The 21,977-nt window shown below is 34.9% G+C and overlaps 1 protein-coding gene across 1 annotated transcript in view; it reads right to left on the bottom strand.

Moving 5' to 3' along the window:
- The window catches only part of LOC123549845 (NXPE family member 3-like), a 170,636-nt gene that overhangs the window by 13,332 nt on the left and 135,327 nt on the right, over positions 1 to 21,977 (bottom strand). The window contains exon 6 of the mRNA XM_045338285.2: positions 16,449 to 16,633. Within this exon, the coding sequence (XP_045194220.2) occupies positions 16,449 to 16,633 (185 nt within the window). The remainder of the gene's footprint in view (positions 1 to 16,448; positions 16,634 to 21,977) is intronic.

The following is a 21,977-nucleotide window of genomic DNA, read 5'->3' as shown; positions in this document are numbered from 1 at the left end:
ATGAAAATAGTAGGAATAGTTTTGGGAAAATCCATATGACGATGACTAGGATATTATTACATTTACAAGAAGAGGGCTATTGTTAACACATGAAGTGAGGTATTTGGCATTGGTTGGTGGGAGGCGCTGAAGATTCGTTAATACAAGTGTCAGCTTTGTCAGATGGAGGTGGGTGTGGGGTTATGGAAGTGTCACGCCAGTGTGGGAATAAGCACAGCAGAACGTTGAGATGATTTGCTTTCTCCATTGTATGTGTTTTATTTATTTATTTATTTATTTTTATAGTACCCTTCTGTTGCCTTTTATGATGCGAATATATGAAGGCGATGTATGTTCTCGAAATAATCTTAATACAATACTTATTAAGCGAATCTTTCTTTTTCAGTATCGTTGATCGACATCCTATTGGCAAAACTGTTATAGGTGGAGTCGTCGCTAAACAGAAGACGATTCAGGTTTTCGTAAAGTGTGCTTTTATAAAACAATCTAACAATCTGCATGTCGGGGTTGGGATCAGCGCGAGAAGTTACCAACGGTTACGGACTGACTATGAATTATTTTTATCTTTAGCACTAGCCCCTTACTTTAGTTTTTCTGTACATATCTTTTTATAACTCCTTACTGTAAATACATTATATACTTCAACATGATGTCGTTTTATTTACACCTAAGTCAAAGATACGCAACAAACATTTTTTCTATGATATTAATCCAGGTTTGCACAACTTCGTCAGCGAGCGTTATCATATATAGGCAAGTATATATGTTAAACCAAGTACCTTTTTTAATTTTTAATTTAGTTTTAATATTTGTCTTCGGCCAGCACAAGATTTAAACAATAACAATTAACATATTTAGAAACATTTGGTCCCAAAATAAAATATACATTCTGAACAATTCTCTAACAACCAGCAAAATATAAACGAACTTCTAAAACGCAAATGAACCTAACAACACATAAATACAAATGATCCACAAACTCATGAACAGCAATTTACAAAATGAACAAACAACTACACTTATCAAAGTATCATCTTAAAATCAAAACCACAACAGAACTATTTGTTGATCAAATCAAACACTTAAGCACACTAAAACGTATGACATGTTATATCTATGCTATAAAACCTTATATATAAAATCGAACTACAAATTTACTCCGAACGATCGTTATGAATGCATCTATAAAATGCGATAATTATTCGCTTACGCTCGAACAAACTTAATTTTTAAGTCTAACACAAAACACGTCGCGATTACGAAAAATTTACAACAAACGCTACATATATCAAACTGTAAGCCGACAAACAGATATAGTAATAAAGGACTTCGGACACTATCATATGCTTCTAGCCTACATTTTGAAGGCACAATTCTCATTAAAATATTAAAACAATACCCAAATTGTTTCGAGTCAATGATAAATCAATGTGTTAGTTAACTTATTACAGCAGAATCTGGTTTGTATCTGTTCCTATCAAGATGTTTTCCTTATTTTATCTAAGCCAGGATATATTTTTTTGAAAAAATTAAATGTTTAATTTCCGTAAAAATATAATATCATCACTTTACGAATTTTAAAAATGGAATTCCAGTCAAATAAAGTGATAAAATTTGTTTATTTAAGAAAAAAAAAACATTTGAAGATTAAAATCCTATTAATAAATTAAAAAAAATAGAACGATATTTTTTGGCAAACAACCTGTACTTGATTTTTCTACTCTAGGCTTACTTATTTTAGCGGTGTACTAATAACAGCGCTTTTAGCGCTATCGCACGTGCGCTAATTCATGTCCGCGCATTGATTTGTCCAATAATTTTCATGTACATTTTCATTTGATGATGTTTTCTTCGAACTTTTGCAAATAGATACTCTTGAGAGTTTGCACTAGTTACACTGCTTGCTAATATTTTAAAGTTCGTATGATATTCCTGTTTATTGTTCATATTATTATTTTAAACATATGGCCATGAAAAATAAAATATTTAAGCTTGTAGTTTGTGCTTTTTCTCATCTGATCAAGTTGTTATCAATTTCCGTAGCACCTTCGGGCATGTCCGCTGTTGCAGTCGCTCGTTTACGGAAAGGTGTGAACGTTTGTATTAAGACACAATGCATGTAGGACAAAGGGGATTCAATGATTAAAATGTGTGACAATCTCGTTTTTTGTCAGCAATTATAACTAGTATACAGAATATAAAACATGCAGATTATTATAATTAAATACAAGAAGACAATACAGTTACGTAGGCAATATAATACTTTATATACTGTACGTTAAAAAGCCACATCACAGTTGGAAGTATCATTGAAAAAATAAAAGTATCACCACGGCACACTATCTTAAAGTCATACTTGGTACATGTTTTAACGTTTTTAGCTAACGGAGTTTTTCGATTGCGTCCATTAGGCCTGTAAGGTACCACCCTGTCATGACTGACTCTTTTTTTCACATTTCCGTGTGCATCGACCAGCCAGGCAGCATAGATAGGTTTTGGTCTACTGACTTACACGCCTCAACACGTGAATCATTGAAGGTTCCATGTTCACCGCCGTTTGAATACATCTGCGGATGTCTCTAAATTGCTTTTTGTACTTTCAGCATGTGTAAATGTTGAGTTCAGCTCAACCCGGGGCTGGAGGGCGTGGACGGTAGCATGCATTTCCACTACCGTCCATGAACAGGCTCAATCAAACCGAGCCTGCAACATTTTCATTTTTGTTGTGTTGAGCGACCTATGGAGTTTCCACTTTTTCTATTTTATTATCACAGCAGCGTTGTTTGTGCCATGTGGCGGCCGTAAAAAGTTTCCCCGTTCATTCAATCAGGGCTGTTATATTTCGATCTTCTCAGTTCGTTCAGCACGACTTTTATGTCGTGTTATTGGTACTGTTTAGTTTCTCAACATGACCATTTCGGCCTGGGTGTTTCCAATACTCCCGCTTTCATAGCCTTGGCTATTGTTTAATCACCCCTTGGATATGGTGCCTGCTTTTTAATTTTGTCTTTTGACAGTTCCTGTGATACGCAGGCTCCATAACCTCAGATCCTCTTCCTAAATTCCAGTTTGTTTAGTTCTGCCCATTGTTTTCTCGTTTGGGGCAAACCCTTTATTTTATCTCGGGTCCAAACGCCGCTCTTCATGGAATTACACGCCTCAATACGTGTATCATTGAAGGTTCCATGTTCACCGCCGTTTGAATACATCTGCGGATGTCTCTAAATTGCTTCTTGTACTTTTAGCATGTGTAAATGTTGAGTTCTGCTCAACCAGGGGCTGGTGGGCGTGGACGTAAGCATGCATTTCCACTACCGTCCATGAACAGGCTAAATCAAACCGGGCCTGCAACATTTTCGTTTTTGTTGTGTTGAGCGACCTGTTGAGTTTCCACTTTTTCTATTTTAAGTTTACGTCAAGATTTTCAATCTCGGTTCCTTCTGCGAAGGCATGCTCAATTTCATCACTGTACCAGCGCTGGAAACTTTGTTTGATATTTCGCATGAATAAATAATTTCAAATAAATCGTAAATTATTTAGCCCGCTAACAGTGAAACGTTGATTTCATAATCAGTATTACGTATAATTACAATAGAAACACATTACATAAAAATTGCCGATGGTTAAGTTTATTTCCGGAAATCTTCGTAAATCTCCGTAAAGTTCCAAGAGCCTTATCTTGGACAGCGCTAAAATTAGAAATTAAACGTCCACGAATTCACGTCCACGAATTAATTAGATATTTCACCACAAATTTCCGCTTGCGCTAAACTTTTGCCTCGCTAATAAATGTACGCCTACAGTATACACTTTTCTAATGTAAAGTAATTGATACATTACATGTGTGAATAGATATATTAGCAATTAGGAGTGACCTGGCGCTTTTATTTTTAAATTTAGATTTCCCAGACTGTTCCATTTATTAAATAAGTGTTTGAAAGATATTTGACATTTTCAAAGCTATAAATATATTTCAAATAATGTACACATTGAAACTGCATCGGTAGCTCAGTTGGTACTGTTGAGGAATTTTGTAAGTGATTTAACTTTTGCGATTAGGAGACTGTGGGTTCGAGTCCCACACAGGGCGATTTGTTTTATGATTGAATTTGTTTTTCATTTGATTCTCATGTGTTTTTTTTATATTTAATTTCATCATTTCAATTTCATTTTTAATTTCATTCGTACAATTTCAATACAATTCAAACACACGCGTCCAATGGAGCACCTTCACACTCGCTGGCGGTGTCTGTTTCCTCCGAATCAGTGTCATCGGCTAGTTGAATGACCAAATTGTCAAGAGTTGAATAATTCACAATCAAGGCGATATTAGAAAAACCTATGTTATATGCGAAAATAGCAAATAGATAAAAGTAATGCGATTCAAATACATATTTAACATTATCATCATTTTAAAATGTATGTTACCAATATATGAAATGAAAAAATAATATGTCTCCGTTGGAATTCGAACTCGCAAAAGTTAGATTCTAGGGCCGCCACGCTTACCACTGCACCACGGCGTCTAATTGCGAAGAAGGCAGTCGTTTAAATATTTATTACAAAAAATAAGTTATAGAAAGGTAGAGTACCCCTTTACTGAAGTGGTTTATTCCAGTAACCTTTCAAACCTATCAATAAAAGCGACAGGTCACTCCTAAATGCTAGTACATGTGTAAGTGACCGGTCAGTTTTGTAACAGTGGTTCAGGTAGTTATTTAAGTACATGTACATGTCTGTACAGTTCTGTTATGAGTGATAGCAGATTATTTGTGTGCTGTATTTGTAGGGCTAAAGTAGAAGCAGGTCGCATCATAAAAATCCACCTGAAACTCGGCTGGAGCTTTTAGTTCGTTTCCGCGTCTAGCCATATTTATATATGCCATCTGCATTGATAGCGACTTGACACATCACTTTCATGGCATCACACTGAATGTGAAACCGTCACTAATATGACCTGCCATGAAGCTACTGTTCTTGACCTATGCATCACAGGCATATCAATGCCAAGCGTTATTTTTGTTGGGATGGACTATAGTCAGGATCAGATTAACTGCTGTGCACAGTGCAAATATCGCCTCTTTTTTTCTGGTGTTTTTTTCTGGTGTTTAGACTTAGTCCGCCGCAAAGAACAGACTTCAATTCAGTTTTCACAGAAGGAAGAACATGAAGTGATGAATGCGTGTGACAGTTAGTATGTGCCTAAAAGAAATAAATATAAACGCACACAAGAAGATGAAAAAATAAAGAAATGAAAAAGATATAAGAAATATAATAAATAAAAAAAACAAAATGGAAAACAAATTACATCCTCATCGCTAGTGGCGTACGCGTCGCGAGGGGGGTGGAGGGATGGGGGTCATGCAGAAGATTACCTGGTGTGTTACAAGTATGTTAAAGCACATATTTGCCAATCTACTGCAACAAACAACAAGGATAAGCCGATGAAAATTTAACCCAACTGCTGTGCACAGTGCAAATATCGCCTCTTTTTTTCTGGTGTTTTTTTCTGGTGTTTAGACTTAGTCCGCCGCAAAAAACAGACTTCAGTTCAGTTTTCACAGAAGGAAGAACATGAAGTGATGAATGCGTGTGACAGTTAGTATGTGTCTAAAAGAAATAAATATAAACGCACACAAGAAGATGAAAAAATAAAGAAATGAAAAAGATATAAGAAATATAATAAATAAAAAAAAAACAAATGGAAAACAAATTACATCCTCATCGCTAGTGGCGTACGCGTCGCGAGGGGGGAGGAGGGATGGGGGTCATGCAGAAGATTACCTGGTGTGTTGCAAGTATGTTAAAGCACATATTTGCCAAATTACTGCAACAAACAACAAGGATAAGCCGATGAAAATTTAACCCAACGAATAATAAAGAATTCACAGTATTTGCTTCTCTCACTACTATAATTGTATAACATGCCTATGTGTACCCTTTCAAACATTTGTATAGTATCTGAGTTACAAACAGATGTAAAAATATGTGACTATCAATTTATTAAAGATGGATATAAAAAGTATTGGTTACTTTATATTTGGGAACACCCTGTAGTTATATTTTTTGTTTAAAAGTACTGTTCAACCCCTTGCATCAACATAATAGTCACAGAAAATGTGTATAATTAATATCTACATATGCTGCCCAAATATGATTTTGATGCACGGGTGGGAACAAGGTTGTATAAAGCAAAACATTTTTATATCTATATAACAGGGCATGTAATTCTATTAAGAACAAAATCTCCGTTTTATGAAACAAATTGAAAGTTTGACATTAAGAAATAATACCAAATATGTATTTTGATGGCATATATAATTAAATACTTATTTCTTAGTGTTTTTTTTTCACTCTTGGAGTAGGCAAATTCATATAGAAAGTGTCCGAAGTCCTTTAGCTCATCATGTAAACTTAAAAAATACAGACTGAAAATAAAATTTCAAAAACCTCAAAAACAAAAGAAAATGACAAAGGGAATATACAAAAAATGCTTGATTGTTGAGGTATGCTCTATCACCTCATATTAATTTCAAATTTTGAGTCTTAATTCCAGTTTACATAAGCTATCAAAATATTTAACAGAATTTTAAGCAATGCATTTATCTAGGTCAATACACTGAGACTACACAATTATCCTACATCTAGTCAAATCTAGTCAAAGGGATCCATATAAAGAAACTTTGCAAACGAACGTTAAATAAAGACATTGTGAAAATGTGCGAATTAAACCCTGCGCGAAACAGTCATTTTGCCGTTTGCGCGAAATTTCATGCTAGCGAATTTATCTTATTTCAGTCAAACGCATCTGATTGGTTCAGATAAAAGATAGATTGATAGAAATGAAAATAGAATTGCAATTATACAGAAAGGTCTTAAATTTAGAATTCGATCACTTTAGTCATTTTGCCAGCTATTGTATGTGTAATTGAGGTTGCTTATTTAATGCGTATATTGTCAACACACGAAATGCATGATGATAAGCTTGTCACAAATTGACATACGGGCCTTATTTTATCTGTAGTGTAAATGCAGGTATTGCATCATCTTTTTGTAAATTTTTGAGTTATTGAGGTGAATGTCAGATTTCACGCATGAAATACCTCTCATGTTTTTCTGTATTTCATAACTTAAATTTCCATGTAAATTTCATTAAATTCTGTTCAGTAATAAGAAAGTTGATATTTTATAAACTTCAGTAATTCGTGTTTTTATCCCCAAAACCACTATAATGGGCCTCAAATTGTCAATTTAAATCCGCGCCAAAGTAGTTAGATTCCCCGGCTATATCGTGAATCCCGTGGAAACACAAATAGTCGGAGTCCACGGCTTAGCCGTGAATCCCATGAAATTTAGTATTTGGCGGGACATTATCCTTTAAATAGACTGGACTAGATATGCCTTGCGCACACCACCTTACGACTTTATAGACGAATCTATGTCTGAATTATTTTCTTGCTAGAAATTTATGCTCGATCGAGGTAAGAAATTTACTTGTTAGATTTTTGTATGATTTTTGCATTACGATTTTTATTTGGTAAATTTTTGTGCATTCTACAGAATTCTGTAACATTTACTTTTTGGCACATGATTTTGGCTAGTTTCGGTATGTCAGGATAATTTATTAAATTTTTCAGACTTTTGTAAATTATTTAGAAAGAGGAGTCTAAATGTTTCGTTTATATAAGATGTTAGATTTATACTGAAATTTGTAACATGATATTTATAAAGTACTTTGTTTCAAAAACTTATGTCAAACATTTCGTTATTATGGAACGCCATTACTGCATTGTATTGTTACGTATAAATCTATATGGCAAGTCTAGTACCATGTATATATTATTGTAATTTGTAATTGTGTGCCAGTCTATAGCACATCTAATAAATGTCCGTTGTAGTGTATGGCATTAGATATTATATGGATGCCAACTATCATATAACGTTTGATTTACATTGAATTTTGTTAATTTGTAGTTGTAAATAATGGCTGCAGTTTATCATGTCCGTATCTATAATGTTTCATCATATACTTTTCATATCTTTTTCATACTTTAACTTTAGTCTTTTAAGTAAGTAATCTTTGTAATAATGGAAGTAATAAGTGACGTATTTTAATCATGTGACGTTTGAACTTTGTAGCACATATGTTTTGTATAAGTAGCACGTATTATTTATGGGAGCCTACGGAGGTATGGTGTACCCAAAGGAGCAGTTTTATGCCCTGACTTATTTTGCTATGGTGCTTACCATATGTTATATATTTTAGCTTCTTCCGCCAGACGATTTTACCTGGTGATGTCATAACCCGGAAGTACAATGCCCGAGGTTCACTTGTCTTCACTCGCCTGGATGTGATATTCCCAGCGCAGAGCTTTCGTCCCATGGTTGTGCCGTAAACCGCAAAGACGATGATTTTTGTTATCCTCTGAAGTCAGCTCAGGGATGCAATCACCTACCACCATAGGGAGCCAACACGGAATCAACGTATTCACGGTTTAAAGGGACTGTATTTTGAATTTAGAAGCTATGTTTTGTTTGTGCTACTTAAAGTTCACAATTGAATTAAAGAACTGTGTCACGTCAGATTAGAATGGAATTTAAGAACTTTTGTATCTAGAGATACTGAACTTTCTTTATTTTTCTTTCTTATAATCAGTTTTTTTTTTCATATCATCTATTCATTGTAAATAATCATCTTACGTAAATAAATTTGTAAATATTGTAAAGGGTGTTGATTTGTTTTGATGGTTACTGTCGCCGGTACGGCCTTTCCTGTCACAAAGCTTCCATCCTATAAAATTCATTCAGCTTGTAAATCAGCATGACTGTTTAAAACTTCAGATTTTATAGTGACAAGTGCAATTGAACGTGCTCGTAAAATGTTGAAGTCTGATATTTGTACAAAGTACATTTAATTTACCGGTACGTTCAAGCAAACTGGCCGTGTCCTAAACGAAATGTAATTATAACATTATATTCAGATTTGATTTTAAAAGAGTAATAGGTAGTGTAAACAGACTTCAGAGCCACTGCCACTAAAGTTGGCATCCTAAAAAGCACAAGTAGCCATTGTTTTTCAAAAGAAAAAGTCACATATTATATTTTCTCTAACTGTTTTTTTTTTGTATAGAAAAAGTAGCACATGCCAATTCTAAGAAAATATAGCCCGCTTGCTTAGGTAAATAGTGAGAGTGCAGATCTATAAATCATTGTTCTTTGAGTCTGATGCCCCTGACTATTTCACAGTGTGTCTTAAATCATCTGTTTTCCATGTATGACACAATGATTAAAATGGAAAAGTTGATAGTCACTTGCTGAAAACAAGATGGTACTGCTGCTGACTCTAGAAGTTCTGGTTTAAACGGCACTAAATACAAAACAAGCAAAAATATGAGAAAAATACAAGGCAAGATGTATTATGCAAATGCTGTATAAATACAAACCTTGATAACTGAATTGTATCTCGTAAATAGACTATTTTCCACACTGCTTCTTATAAACGTCTTAAATAGTGGAATTCCAGGCAATGCAAAAGCTAGAATAAGATGCTATAACAATCAACAACTGGATGATTGAAAATAAGCTCAAAATGAAAACTTCCAAAACCGAGTTCAGCATGTTTGGTAGTAGGCAACTTCTCTCTAGGTGTGCAACTGACAAAATATGCATTGTAGGTGATGAAGTGAAATAAGTGACCTTTATTCGATATCAAGGTGCATAGGTTGAAAATTTGAATCTAAAAGCATGCTAAACGAATGGATAGAACAGCGATGCTAAACAACTTTAGAATAAAATGTATTCGGAATTATTACATACTCGTTTCTATTCCCCGTTAAGTTATACTGTTACCGGAAACGTCAATATTTTTCCATCCACGGACGCCTGAATTTCATGTAATTCTGTGTGTCTTGTTGTACTATTTTTTTCTATTTAGTTCAGTACTGTTAATTTTATTTAAGCTATTGAACTAATTTATGATATTTACATTATATTTATACGTGTAAATGCGTTTGTAATAAAAAAAGTTATTATTTTTGCATCGGAAAATATGAACTCGTTCTTCAGCGGAACAATATTGCGCCCCTAAAGTCGCGCAATATTGCCGCTGAAGAACTCGTGCATATTTTCCGATACAAAGCTAATAACCTACAAATATCTAACCAAAAAAGCTGCTAAAACTCTTGTGATGTCATTGGTGATATCCAATTTAGACTATTGTAATGCCTTTTTGTATGGTATTACTCAAAGCAAGGTAAACACAATACAACGAATTCAAAACATGTGTGCATTACTTGTCCTAAATCGAAATAAATATGGCAGTTCCAGACAAGCGCTCTATGATCATTCCTGGCTACTCATCATTGCCAGAATCGCATTCAAAATGAACACCTACGTGTATAAATCGGAAATTCTACCGAATATTTTTCAGAACTTCTCATAAAACAAACAGACAAGGAACCCACTTTCTTCAAATTCCGCTACTGGGTGCTTCGTTGTTCCTTTCAACCCAATTTAAATTAAATATTAATTTAAGTAAAAACAGTTATTTTGGTCTAATTAACGTTTATTTTGAGTCGCTATTAAAAGCTGTTGCTACTCAAGAAAAATGTTTCTTGGTAGACAAATTCAGTTTCAATTTCATGAAGTCTCTGTTATTTAATGACTACATAAAGATAGGAAAACATAGTAAAAATGATCACACTTAACCATTTCAGTTCAGATACAAAAAGGACAAAACAATGCACATCTAGGTATGTTTGAACAATAAAGCAGGAGTTATACTGTCCAACATTATTGAACAGCATGTTATGATGTATTGAAAAATGAAATAAAAATACTAGGTCACCAGCTTTGTTTCAATTTAATTTGCCCCTAGATATGGTGCTATTTTAAACATTTTTCAAAATTTCTGTAATCCTAAAATATATTTCAGTAAAATACAATAATTAACATAAATTTGATTATCTAAGCATTTTTGTAACGGAAAACAATGTATCTATTTGAAACATGCTCAGAGAAATCAAAAGAACATGATTTTGTAAAGAAAGGAATACTTGTTCATCAGACCAAAGGGCTATTTTTGCATATGTTTGTCAATTTTAAGTTGGTACTTCTGTTATTATATCGAGTTTCACATAACATAATTTAATCAAACTCTGCACATACCTTTGGTTATGTCTACCTAATCTAAAACAAAAAGAAAATTGATAGGTCACCATATTAGATTTCGCTTAAATCAAATTACAACGAGGTGGGGTGTGGCGGGCATTTATACAACGCAGGTTGGTACGAAATACTCATTCAGTGTTTGAGCAAATGACTTATATATATAATTATTAAACGGCAGATTTCTTAATAAGCGGATTTTAAAGTGTTTCTGAAGCATTTTGATGGCATAGAACGATGAAAGTTTCCGCCCTCTTTTTTAACAAAACCTATAGTTTACGAATGTATGGTACGGGTACGGTACGGGATTAGAAACAGCTGTGACTCAATGCAGAGTTTGAGCGCTGGTATAAATAACAAACTCCAGAATATGTCATATTGAAGCAATTTGAACTAAAAGTACTTTAAATGTATATATTGTGTAACCACGGTGACACTTACCCTTACATTTAGTCAGTATATTATACATTTTGTACAATAAATACATGCGAACATACAATAATTTGCGAATTTTTGCCGTACGCGACATTAGATAATCACTTCCGGGTATGCGCAGAAGTCCGCACCAAGTCTGCAATGAGCTACATCGAAACCAAATTGGCACGGTGTTGGGGTAAATATCGACCCGTCCGGAAAAACTGTAGCTAGTGCCTTTAATTCGCATTATATTGTGCTAATTTGTAGTTGTAAATAATAGCTGCAGTTTGTCATTTCCTTATCTATAATATTCATCATAAACTTTTCATATCTTTTCCATATTTTAACTTCAGACTTTTAAGTAATTAATTTTAGTAATAATGGAAGTAATCAGTGACGTATTTTAATCACGTGACGTATGAACTTAGTAGCACTCATATTTTTTATAAATAGCCGGTATTATTTATGGGAGCCTACGGAGGCATGGTGTACCCAAAGGAGCAGTTGTATGCCCTGACTTATTTGTCTGCCATAGTGCTTACCAGATGTTATATATTTTAGCTTCTTCCACCAGAGGACTTTTACCAAAGACAATGACTTTTGTGATCCACTAAAGTCAGCTCAGGGATACAATCGCCTACCATCATAGGGAGCCAAAACGGAGACAACGTATTCACGGTTTAAAGGGACTTTACTTGAAGATATGTTGTATTTTTGTGCTACTTAAAGTTCAAAATTAACGGAAATATCTGTGTCAACGAACAGTCAGTGTTAGAACTTTATACATGTTAGAAGAGTTACTGAGCTCAGACATTTTTCTTTCTTTCTTATAATAAGTTTTGTTTTCACTTTTCATTTATTCATTGTAAAAAATCATTTTATGTAAATAAATTTGTAAATATTTTAAATGGTGTTGATTTGTTCTGATAGTTATTGTCCCCGGTACGTCCATCCTGTGACAACTTGTTCACATCTAATAAAATCTGGAAAGTAGATCCCTCGGAAGCACCGAGAACAAAGCAAACAGTGAAAATTGCAGACTCGGTTTTATTGAGTCTGTTCATGAGCAGTAATGGAAAATGCAACACTGCCCACGCCCCCTAGCACCGGCTTAAGCAGAATTTAATCCTCAAATCTAAGTTAGTGTAATTTACGTAACAATGATTTTATTACCAACATTATAGATATTTTACTCGAACTAATAACCCAGTGACCAAGATGTTCATGATTCTTCAATATAATTGAAATTACAGACTGAATAGTGTTTCTTATAACATTTTTTTTTTGCGGTGGTAGGTATTTTTCCATGATATTATCTCTGTAGAAGTTTGTTTGTTACAAAAATGTTACAAAACTTAAATTTCTGAAGTAAAGAAAATGCCCTACACAGATCGGGAAAAAAATATTACATTTTATAATAACTATACATAATTTATGTTGTTGAACAAGATATTTACTAGAATGCAGTGAATCACCATTTCATTTCAATAGTTGTGTGGATTTTACGTCACAATATCATGTGTTACCAAAATCAGTAAATATCTATTGTAAATGTTCAAGGACATAATTATACATGTATATGTTGTAATACATTTTAGAAATAGGTTTTATACCAAAAGAAAACAAATACATATTCATTGGAACACTATGTCTTCATAGGGACAGAATCATTCTTAGTTTAAATGTTAAAAATCTTCTGACACTTACTTATTAACAGATGATATATGTATTTTCAACCATAATTATTTGAGCTTCAACCGATGTTTATGTAACCAGGTAAAGAACTTGTTAACAATCCAAGCCTTGAAAATCTGTTGAAAGTCAAACGATGTTCAAAAAGTACTTTCAAAAGTGCCATTTGAAAGTACCAACACTTCAAAAGTGTCACACAGAGAGACATCATAGAAAAGGACACACTTCTGTATATACTTTATGGATTCAGGATATATTGGCATTAATACAGTCCACAAAATATTTAATGTCAACGACATGGATCGGCATTTAGGAGTCTGGCACAAGTTGTGCCCACTATCACTTGCGTCCAATCATCTGAACGATGCAATGTATCTACCTGCTTATCCGTTAGTTTATACTTGTGATGAAAGCTTCAAGCCTATTGGTATCATTCTCGAATCCGCTTCCTAGAAAACCAGTATTAGTGTCATCAGAAAAGTTATGGTTGTGACCCCAGTGGGGCTCGAACCCACGACTCCAGTATTGAGCCAACACCTTATCCACTAGACGACCGCTCCCCTATCTGTTCCTAATGATGAATCTTGAAGTAACCCACCCTTGTGCAGGAAAGCTTTTTAGAGGTCAGGGCTTCAGTGTGTCTAGATCAGCCGTACCAGCATCACAGAATGCTGTAAAATTTACTATAGAAAAGACTTAACCTTCATGCCAAGAAAAAGGGAAGCATTTTAAACTTTTAGCAGAAAATATTCTTCATACTGCAGGTGTTGTCCTTTACTTTAAGTAAGTTTTCGTGACTCACCTTTGTTTTGGCAGCCGAAGCCCAATACGGTACTTGATTGTTTTTCCTACGTGTGTTGGTGCGTTTGTATGCTTGTGAGTCTATAACGGTGCCCTACTGTTTTTTGATGTGTTGCTTGTTCGTGTTTCTATGCTATTTGGTTGATCTTAGTTGTGTGTTTATCTTTGGTACATGAATGTCTGCGCTATTGTGGTTTACGTTGTAGAGCGACTGTTTTTAAAGAACATGGCATTCCCTTGTATATTCGACCTTGTTCAACTTTTCCCTTCGAGTTTCCCTCTCCCCCAACCCCTATCCCATTTTGCCCCTTTCAGTATCCTTCCCCTTCATCAATATTTAGCATAATTAAATATGTACTTGTTGGATGTTTAAAGCAACCCGTCTGAAATATTTTTCCATTACAGCTTCTTTTTGTTGTGGGTCTGCTATGTAAATGCGTGACTCTTGGGCTGTGTTTTTGATGCTCTGTGCTTCCAAGAAATCTACCCTTACCTATTATCTATTGTATGACACAGCACATGCGAGCTAAATATATTGAAGCCAAACAACCAAAAGCAGACATGACTTCAGAAGACAAATCCACACACAAAAAAGTGGAACCTGCGCAGATCAAAGCCGATTATGTGGGATAAAATAACGTGATGACAGTTGTAGGACAACAGGGCCAAGATGGCACTATGTCGCACACCTGAGAAGCACACAATAACAGTGTAAACATGTTTGACCTAGTGATTTCATGGAAAAAAATATTCTGACCAATTATCATAAAAATTGGAGCAAAATATCTTCAGTATAAATAAGTATTTTCTTTGACCTAGTGACCTAGTTTTTGACTCCAGATGACCCATATTCAAACTTGACCTAGATTTTATCAAGGCTATTATTCTGAACAAATTTCATGAAGATCAATTAAAAATACAGCCTCTATCACATATACAAGGTTTTACTTTGATTTGACCTAGCGACCTAGTTTTTGACCCCAGACTACCCGTATTCGAACTTGGCCTAGGTTTTATCAAGGCAACCAGTCTGACCAAATATTATGAAATCCAGTGTAAAATGCAGCCCCCATTGCATACACAAGGTTTTTCCTTGATTTGACCTAATTTTTGAAGGCAGCTGACCCAAATTTAAACTTGATCTAGATTTCATTAAGGCTATCATTCTGACAATATTTCATGAAGATCAGTTGAAAAATACAGCCTCTATCGCAAACACAAAGTTTTTATTTTATTTGACATAGTTATCTACTTTCTGATCCCAGATGATCCATAATCAAACTCACCGTAGATTTTATAAAGACAATTATTTTGACGAAATTTCATAAAGATCAAGTGAAAACTACAGCCTCTATTGCATACACAATGGGTTTTTTATTTGACCTAGTGACCTACTTTTTGACCCAAGATAACCCATATTCAAATTGAACCTAGATTTCCTTAATGCAATCATTCTGACTGAAATTCATGAAGATTAATTGAAAAATACAGCCTCTATTGCTTACGCAATGTTTTTCTTTAATTTGACCTAGTGACCTAGTTTTTGACCCAGATGACCCATTTTCTAACTCAGCCTAGATGTTATCAAGGTTATCATTCTGAGTAAAATTCATGAAGATCAATTGAAAAATACAGCCTCTTTCGCAAACACAAGCTAAATGTTGGCAGACGACAGACAGACGACAGACGACAGACGGCGGACGCCGGACATCGGGCGATCAGAAAAACTCACCTGATTTTTAATTAATATCAGATAAATAGGTAACGCACATTAATAGGCCGTAAATTACAAGCGTCCAAACATCCAATGGCAGACAACTTGATTTAGTGATCTGTAGAATTCTACTACCTTATACTCTATGTATTCAAACATGTCATATTAGTTCAAGAATGAAGAAAATACCTTTCTAACTGCATATTATGAAACAATATTTGTGTTCTTTAATCATGTTTAAGCAATGGCCTATGTGTGTCTGTAATTGCAATAACTAAACGCTAAAGAGACAATATATCAACAACAGTTCAATACACAACACAAAACACATAATCTGAGTTGTTTGTCTATCAATATCCAAGCAGATATAGTCAATAATAAGAAAGAACCATTAGTTTGAGATGGAAAGTATTCTTATGTATGATGGAAGTTTGATGAAAGTCTATTTTGGGGTGGGGTTACTGCACGGCTCGGCTAATAAAGCACAAAAAGCTACCACCACTGCAATACTGCAATGTTATCAATGTTTCTGAATTGTCAGATGTTTACCTATCCACAAATAGCATTGAGATTTAATCCCCATGGATGGTACCGCTAGCCAAAATTACTGGGTCTGGCTCATCGACTACATATAAAAACATAAACCATCAGATATTACCTTTACAATGTCGTAGTATCCAAGTCCCATTGTAGAAATATCCTGTTGAGTTTTTTAAAACCCACAGCTTTTTTCTGCTATATTTTGTGCATGGTGTAGTTTGTAAATCAAACGATGCTTGTCGTTTACTTCTAGAAGTTGAATATATTGTAATACTTATAATCTTCCCAATTGTAAATAGTTTCCTAAAATGAAAATATGTATTATTACTTACCCTTATTTTGTTACGCTCAAGTTTTGAGCCGGTCGCTCTAGACAGTAAATTTTTGAGTTTGAATTATTTTTGTCATTTTTGCAATAACTCATTGATTTTTGAAGGAAGCAAAAACAAAAAGAATAGATCCGCTTAGTTTTATAAATGACATAAGTTTATGAATAACACATCATGTAAAGTAAATCTGAAAATTGGTACTTCTTCTACTTTACAAATTTATACCACCAAATTGTCTTTGTTTAATCAAGAAATAATAAATATGTGCCTATATTTTATCAGTTAATAAAATATGGGGCAGGAGTTCGGATGCGTAATAATTAAATCACGAGTTTATTGGAACATATTTATTATTTCGATTCTAACCACGCAATTCTTCGCTTTTTACAGCACTACATTTTAGCTCGATATGTCATTCGGCTGGCCATATGCTATTATAAAAACCTCCCCACGAATGGAAAGCGTTGCATAAAACGGAATTTTCCGATATTCAACAAATTTTAATTAAAGTATTAAGTAGTTACTGCTGTAAAAATGTTATTTTTGATAACGTCTAAGGTCGGATATAGAAGTCACACGTAAATACTTTGTTCAAAGTTTATATATGCAGTTTCTAAAAATAGTGCATGTCACCTACATGATGGCACTGAAACATACACTCCAGAACATTTCGGCGGCATGTAAACACGTAAACACTTGGGTCTGGAAGATTGGAACATGAATTATAATTTATTTACTGTCAAAGTAGAATCTTGTTGACATTTATGGTGCCTTCAGCGCAGAAATTGTAAACTACACACACGGTCAGACATAGATACACTGGTGTTGAAGTTGAAACTTACCGGGCTGAAACATTTTTTTACGGTAAAATTATAAACAAATAAATTCATCAGTTAGAAATTTTTGTTTCAGAAAATTTGATGTACTTTTATTTCTAATACATAGCACTGTAAACGTCGAGTATTTAGCCGGATATATAGCAGATTGAAGCAGAATAGAATCTTACAGTCGTGTTACAATCGTAGGGTGGAATGGAAGAGCTATATTTTATCGTAGATTCATGTATAGGCGATGTTGCTATATGTTTATATAGCAGCTGCTGCGGATCGTGTTAGAATACATCTTAAACTACAGCATTTTTAAATTACTGTTATGATATCTGTTCATATTTCATATTTCTTATTCTTTGTTTCTGGTAAAAGAATTAAGAATACATGCGGTATATAAACAGAAAAGACTGTTTAAAGGAATATAACTAATATCAATTATCAGAGTTCCAGTAAATCGTTCATTATGTAATAAGTTGCTAGACGTACAGAGTAGCTTGCGATTATTTTCCTTAAGTTCAGGAAACATACCGTTATTCGTCCATGAACCGGAAACAGTAATCGTAAGAACAATCAAGAAGCGCGTAAATGAAAAACTCGTAATTTGTTACGCATGCACATCGTTGAAGTAGAACTGCAAAATGAAAGTTTATTGCTCCTTCACATGAGAAAAAGTAATTAAACAAATTTATAAACTTACATTATGAAATTGGATGTTTATATTGCTAGAATTAAGAGGAAACATATTATACTGAGATGATCTGCTTTTAAGTTAGAATCACTCTGCCTAGGGAGATGATCTGATTTTAAGTTAGAATCACTCTGCCTAGGAAGGGCTTGGGGATGATTTCCACATTATTTTGTGGTACATAGGTACAGGTCAAGTTCGACTTTGGGGTCAGTAGGTCAAAGGTCAAGACAACTTGCAAACGCTTTGGCCTAGGATCATAGCTTTTGTAATAGGTGTAACATAATAAAATACAGGTTGTTTGAATTTGAGGTCAATAGATCAAAGGTCAGGGTCACAGTGACCTTGAACAGTTGAACCGTTTCCGAATGATAACTTGAGACCTTGAGTCTAGGATGATAAAATTTGGTACACAGGTGTTACATCATGAAATACAGGTAAAGGTTTACTTTGAGGTCAGTAGGTCAAGGTCACAATAAGGCAAAACAGTGAAATGTTTTTTCAGTTTATAACTTGAGAATCAATGCTTGAGCCTAGGATCATGAAAATTGTTAGGGAGGTTGATTATGACCAGCAGGTGACCCCTAATGATATTGAGGTCAGTAAGTCAAGGTCACACTGACCCGGTTCTTTAAAATAATGCACGGAGGGGCACCTGAGGTCTTCATCCACCATTAAAGCTGAAAAGTCGCCATATGACCTATCCTGTGTCGGTATGTCGTTAAATTCAGCAAAATAAATAACGGTTCTTTAAAACGGTTTTTGGACAATAACTTCAGGATGCTTGGGATGAAGATCACAAAATTTAGTACAAGGTTGGTTTTGACCAGCAGATTACCCGTATTTATGTTGAGTTCCAACAGTCAGGATGACCCGGAACATTTAAACCTTTTCCATACAACAACTTGAGAACACTTGGGCGGAGGATCATAAAACTATGGAGATTGACCTGGACCAGCAGATGATCTGTATTGAATGTGAGGTCATTAGGTCATAGCTCAAGAAAATGCTGCTATGACATTGGCTTAGTTCTGTGAAAAGGCCATATTGTGGGGATATAATTCGTCACTCCTGTGACAACTCTAGTGTTTAGCTCCCCTGAGCACAAAGTGCTCAAGGTGAGCTTTTGTAATCGCCCTGTGTCCGATGTCCGTTCCTCCGTCCGTCGTCAACAATTTGACTGTTAACACTCTAGAGGTCACAATTTTGACCTAATCTTTATGAAACTTAGTCAGAATGTTACCCTCAATAAAATCTTGGAGGCATTTGATATTGGGTCATCTGGGGTCAAAAACTAGGTCACCAGGTTAAATCAAAGGAAAAGTTTGTTAACACTGTAGAGGTCACATTTAAGACTACATTTTCACTTGGTCAGACTATTAATCTTGATGATCTCAAGGTCTACTCTGAATCTGGGTTATGTAGGGTCAAAAACTAGGTCACTAGGTCAAATCAAAGGAAAAGCTAGTTTACACTCTAGAAGCCACATTTATAACCATATCTTAATGAAACTTGGTCAAAATGTTACTCTTGATGATCCATAGATGAAATTTAAATCTGGGTCAAGTGGGGTCAAAAACTTGGTCACCGGGTTAAAACAAGGGAAAAGCTTGTTAACACTCTAGAGGTCACAATTTTGGCCCTATCTTAATGAAACTTGGTCAGAATATTACCCTTAATAAAATATTGGACGAGTTTGATATTGGGTTATCTAGGGTCAAAAACTAGGTCACCAGGTCAAATCAAAGGAAAAGCTTGTTAACACTGTAGCGGCCACATTTATGACCATATCTTGTTTAATCGTGCATCGAATAGCATTCGCTTATGTTTTAATTTATAGTAATATTAAAAGGAAAACGTAAGAATTCCTTACCTGTGTCACTGTTTTTACGTGGAAACCATCATAACCGGAAATCACAGCAGAAGCATTTTCATACATAACCGAAAGGTTATGATTCTGGAGATTACCGGGCGTGGAGTAGAAGAGCTTCAAATTTACTTAACTTTAGACTTACTTATGGATATATCACAACGGGCATCTTCTGCATTTCCGGGGGAGGTACCAAAAGGTGTTTCTTATAATCATTTAACTTCGTGTTGCCAAATAAGTTTCAAAAGAGGAGGGGGAAATATGCACAATAAATTTCACCTGTGGTTGCTTTCAGTACCACCGGGTCAAATAATACACTAGACTATCGTGTACAGTACAGCAAATGCACTGCAAGCAAAGAGATAATTCTGTCATAACGCAGTCTCCAGAAGTTAAGCCAGAAACTGTTAACAGCAGAATAGATCAGTCTAGCTCTTCCAGAACTAAATTATCTTAGCAGACAAAATCAAACAATTTAAAGGAGAGTTGCACCGTAAGTCATCAGCAACTAAAAGTACAATAAACAATTCTCCACGGAAGGCCAAATCTTAACATACAAGGTCATGTGATTTATCTTATGGCAGATACCGTAATCTTGATAGGTTCAACTATTACCCAGATGATAGACAGCAATATAAAATAGGTCACCGTCGCGCCATAGGTCTAAGACAAATGACTTCAAAAAGCGAGAGGGAAAATCACGTGATACATATAGAATAGAATCTTTGTCTCTATATGAAAGTTTAAGAGACAAACGGTCAAGGTCATCTGAACGTTCTAGTATTGAAATATGGATATCACCACCGAAGGCCCATCATCAAGATCCAGATCTAGAAATAGGTCAAATTATTTGAGCCATTATCCATATAAATCATATGACAACACATATTTGTATAACGCTGATTCAACTGAAAATCATTATTGAACCAGATCCAGTCAAAAACAAATTGATACTACAGTAGCTAAAGGATTTTACATGTCTACACGTACTAAGAATGTTACAAAACCAGTCTCTACAGTTTCAGGCACGGGCCAAGGCCTTCATCACGTCATCGTTCAAGGTCATATGACCATAACCAGAGGTCACATTTCATACAAAGGCAAGCTGTATAATCAAAACATTCCAGAAATAGAAGCAGATCAAGTGAAAGAAACAGTTCCCGTTCACTGAACACTATTTTAGGCTAGACCCATGGGCTGGTAGAGACAGGTCAAGATGAAAGTCACGTTCCAGAGGCAGTTGTAATAGGTGGCAGATGTAATAGGTCAATGTCAAGTTTTGCGCAAAGTTACCATTCGTCTAGAGCTTGTCAGGCCAGATATGATTCAAAATCAAAGGGTCTTGATACTACACAGATAACTCAACTTCTAAAGACAGGTACATTTGACGTTCAAGATCAAGGTCACCTTACAGTCGTGACAGTTACAGTTAAGCATACTGTCACCAAAAGATGATTCTTCGACAATAAAGACGAAGATGGCAAGAGGCATAGTAGATCTTTAGGACGCTATACTATAGGAAGGGGAGGTGATCTAAAACGGTACACAGAAATATGATTTATGATGGAAACTCCAGTGGGATGTCGTCTAAGCACAAGTATGAAAATTAATGGCAGTTCTACATTACTTCATAGAAGAATGCACAGAATATTTGAATTGGAGTTTAGAAGGGAAAGCACTAGGCTTTTTTACAATCAAAACTAGAATGGCAAAACAGTATTCATTCAATGAAGTTATGAAGAAGCCAGCAAACGAATTAACAGAAAAGCAAGATCGAAATTTCAGCAGGATTCACTAAGAATAGAAGAACCTCTTGAAGACAGGGCAGATAAATATCTAACCCTGGTCACTACTGCCTTTCGATATTTGCCCGAATACCATCGTATGCTGGAAGCTATCCAAAGTTCTACTGAGCGTGTACTGATAGGAAAGC

This window comes from Mercenaria mercenaria, chromosome 6 (genome assembly GCF_021730395.1).
Source record: "Mercenaria mercenaria strain notata chromosome 6, MADL_Memer_1, whole genome shotgun sequence".
NCBI lineage: Eukaryota > Metazoa > Mollusca > Bivalvia > Venerida > Veneridae > Mercenaria > Mercenaria mercenaria.
Note: the sequence above shows the minus strand (reverse complement) of the source record. Positions and strands in the feature narration are given on the sequence as shown.